This window comes from Morus notabilis, unplaced genomic scaffold (genome assembly GCF_000414095.1).
Source record: "Morus notabilis unplaced genomic scaffold, ASM41409v2 Scaffold10636, whole genome shotgun sequence".
Lineage (NCBI taxonomy): Eukaryota > Viridiplantae > Streptophyta > Magnoliopsida > Rosales > Moraceae > Morus > Morus notabilis.
The window spans coordinates 1-1,406 of record NW_010362157.1 but is presented as its reverse complement, the minus strand read 5'-3'; the positions used below and the strand labels follow the sequence as shown (position 1 = coordinate 1,406).

At 35.4% G+C, this 1,406-nt stretch overlaps 1 protein-coding gene across 1 annotated transcript; it reads right to left on the bottom strand.

Moving 5' to 3' along the window:
• Window positions 1–3: 3 nt before the first annotated feature.
• LOC112092176 (G-type lectin S-receptor-like serine/threonine-protein kinase SD1-1) lies at window positions 4–1,396 on the bottom strand. The gene is made up of 5 exons (XM_024167603.1): window positions 1,342–1,396; window positions 1,028–1,238; window positions 694–931; window positions 423–573; window positions 4–321 (listed from the first exon to the last, which is right to left on the bottom strand). The coding sequence occupies exons 2-5, from the start codon at window positions 1,077–1,079 to the stop codon at window positions 4–6; spliced, it is 759 nt and encodes a 252-aa protein (XP_024023371.1). The 5' UTR covers window positions 1,080–1,238; window positions 1,342–1,396.
• Window positions 1,397–1,406: the final 10 nt, after the last annotated feature.

Genomic DNA, 1,406 nt, shown 5'->3' with positions numbered 1-1,406 from the left:
TTTTTATCTTCTCCCCTGTAGTATTGTAACAGTTACATCAGTAGAAACATGGCTTGGCTTATTCAATGATGATGATGAAGAATCAGCTAACTCTGTAAAAGCTCTTTCAACATAAAATCCAGGTTGTTTAGGTTGGGGTAAGGAGACATTATCACTATCCAACATCAAGAGAACAGATGACATTAAGGGTCTGTCTTCTGGATGCTTTTGAACACACAACAGTCCTACTTGGATACATCTCAACACTTCAGATGCAGGAACATTCTCCATCAAAACATCGATGAGGTCCATGGGCCTGCCCTCAACCCATATTTTCCATGCCTAACACAAATCCATACTGTTAATTTGTGAATCATTTATATTAAAAATAAGAAAGATATAGTAAGGAGCAGAAGAAAATTAACTAAGAAGTCTCAACTCACATGTCCTAAAAGATTGAGGTTATGATCAGGATGTTCAAATCTTGTGTTCTTTCTCCCACTCACTATCTCCAAAACAATGACACCGAAACTAAAGACATCAGATTTCACTGAAAAGTGCCCATCTACTATGTACTCTGGAGACATATATCCACTAAATTCAAGCAAAACAAAGAAATAAATCCCATGACACTTGACAACTATACAAGGTTGTAAGATATGGATATTATACACTAATAGAAAAGAAAAACAAATAGAGAGATGTTGAACTTACTATGTACCAATTACTCTCTTAGTATTTATATCAGTTTGGTCACCTCTAAGTATTCTTGCCAAGCCAAAGTCCGATATCTTGGGGTTAATCTCACTATCTAAAAGAATATTACTGGCTTTAAGATCTCTGTGAATAATTCTCAATCTTGAATCCCGATGAAGATAAAGAAGTCCACGAGCAATCCCCACAATGATATCAAAGCGCTTCTTCCAATTAAGAGTTGTTTCCCTTGTTTGATCTGTTGCCATTTCAAATGCAAAAAGTTAAATGTCAATGTCTTTAAACTGTAGGCACAAATAATATGAAATAGCTCAAGTTTTGTAGGGTGGCTAACTGAATATGTATAAGTCTAAGCTCTTTTTAGGCATGAATTCATAGATCAACATCCTTTCTTCTCTATGAATGCAGCATCCCAACAGCCTAATAAGATTCCGGTGCTGAAGTTTTGAAATTAAGGTAACCTCATTCTTGAACTCCACAAGCCCTTGTCCAGAATCTTTAGAAAGTCTTTTCACCGCTATTTCTTGTCCAGAAGAGAGCACACCCTATAAAAAAAAATTGTGTTATTAGCTAAAAGGAATGTAAGTAAAATACATAGGAAGAATTATGATTGTTCATTTCACAATAAAGGTAATTCACAATAATTACCTTATAAACAGGACCGAAACCGCCCTCACCGATTTTATTTATGGAGGAGAAGTTGTTGGTAGCAT

What these genes read in the sequence shown, in the direction of transcription:
- LOC112092176 (XM_024167603.1), bottom strand. Translation starts at nt 1,079, where the DNA reads ATGTTGATCTATGAATTCATGCCTAAAAAGAGCTTAGACTTATACATA. An exon ending in CTTAGACTTATACATATTCA is followed by an intron (nt 932 to 1,027) that starts GTTAGCCACCCT and finishes AAATGGCAACAG; the next exon opens with ATCAAACAAGGGAAACAACT. An exon ending in ACCTCAATCTTTTAGGACAT is followed by an intron (nt 322 to 422) that starts GTGAGTTGAGAC and finishes GATTTGTGTTAG; the next exon opens with GCATGGAAAATATGGGTTGA.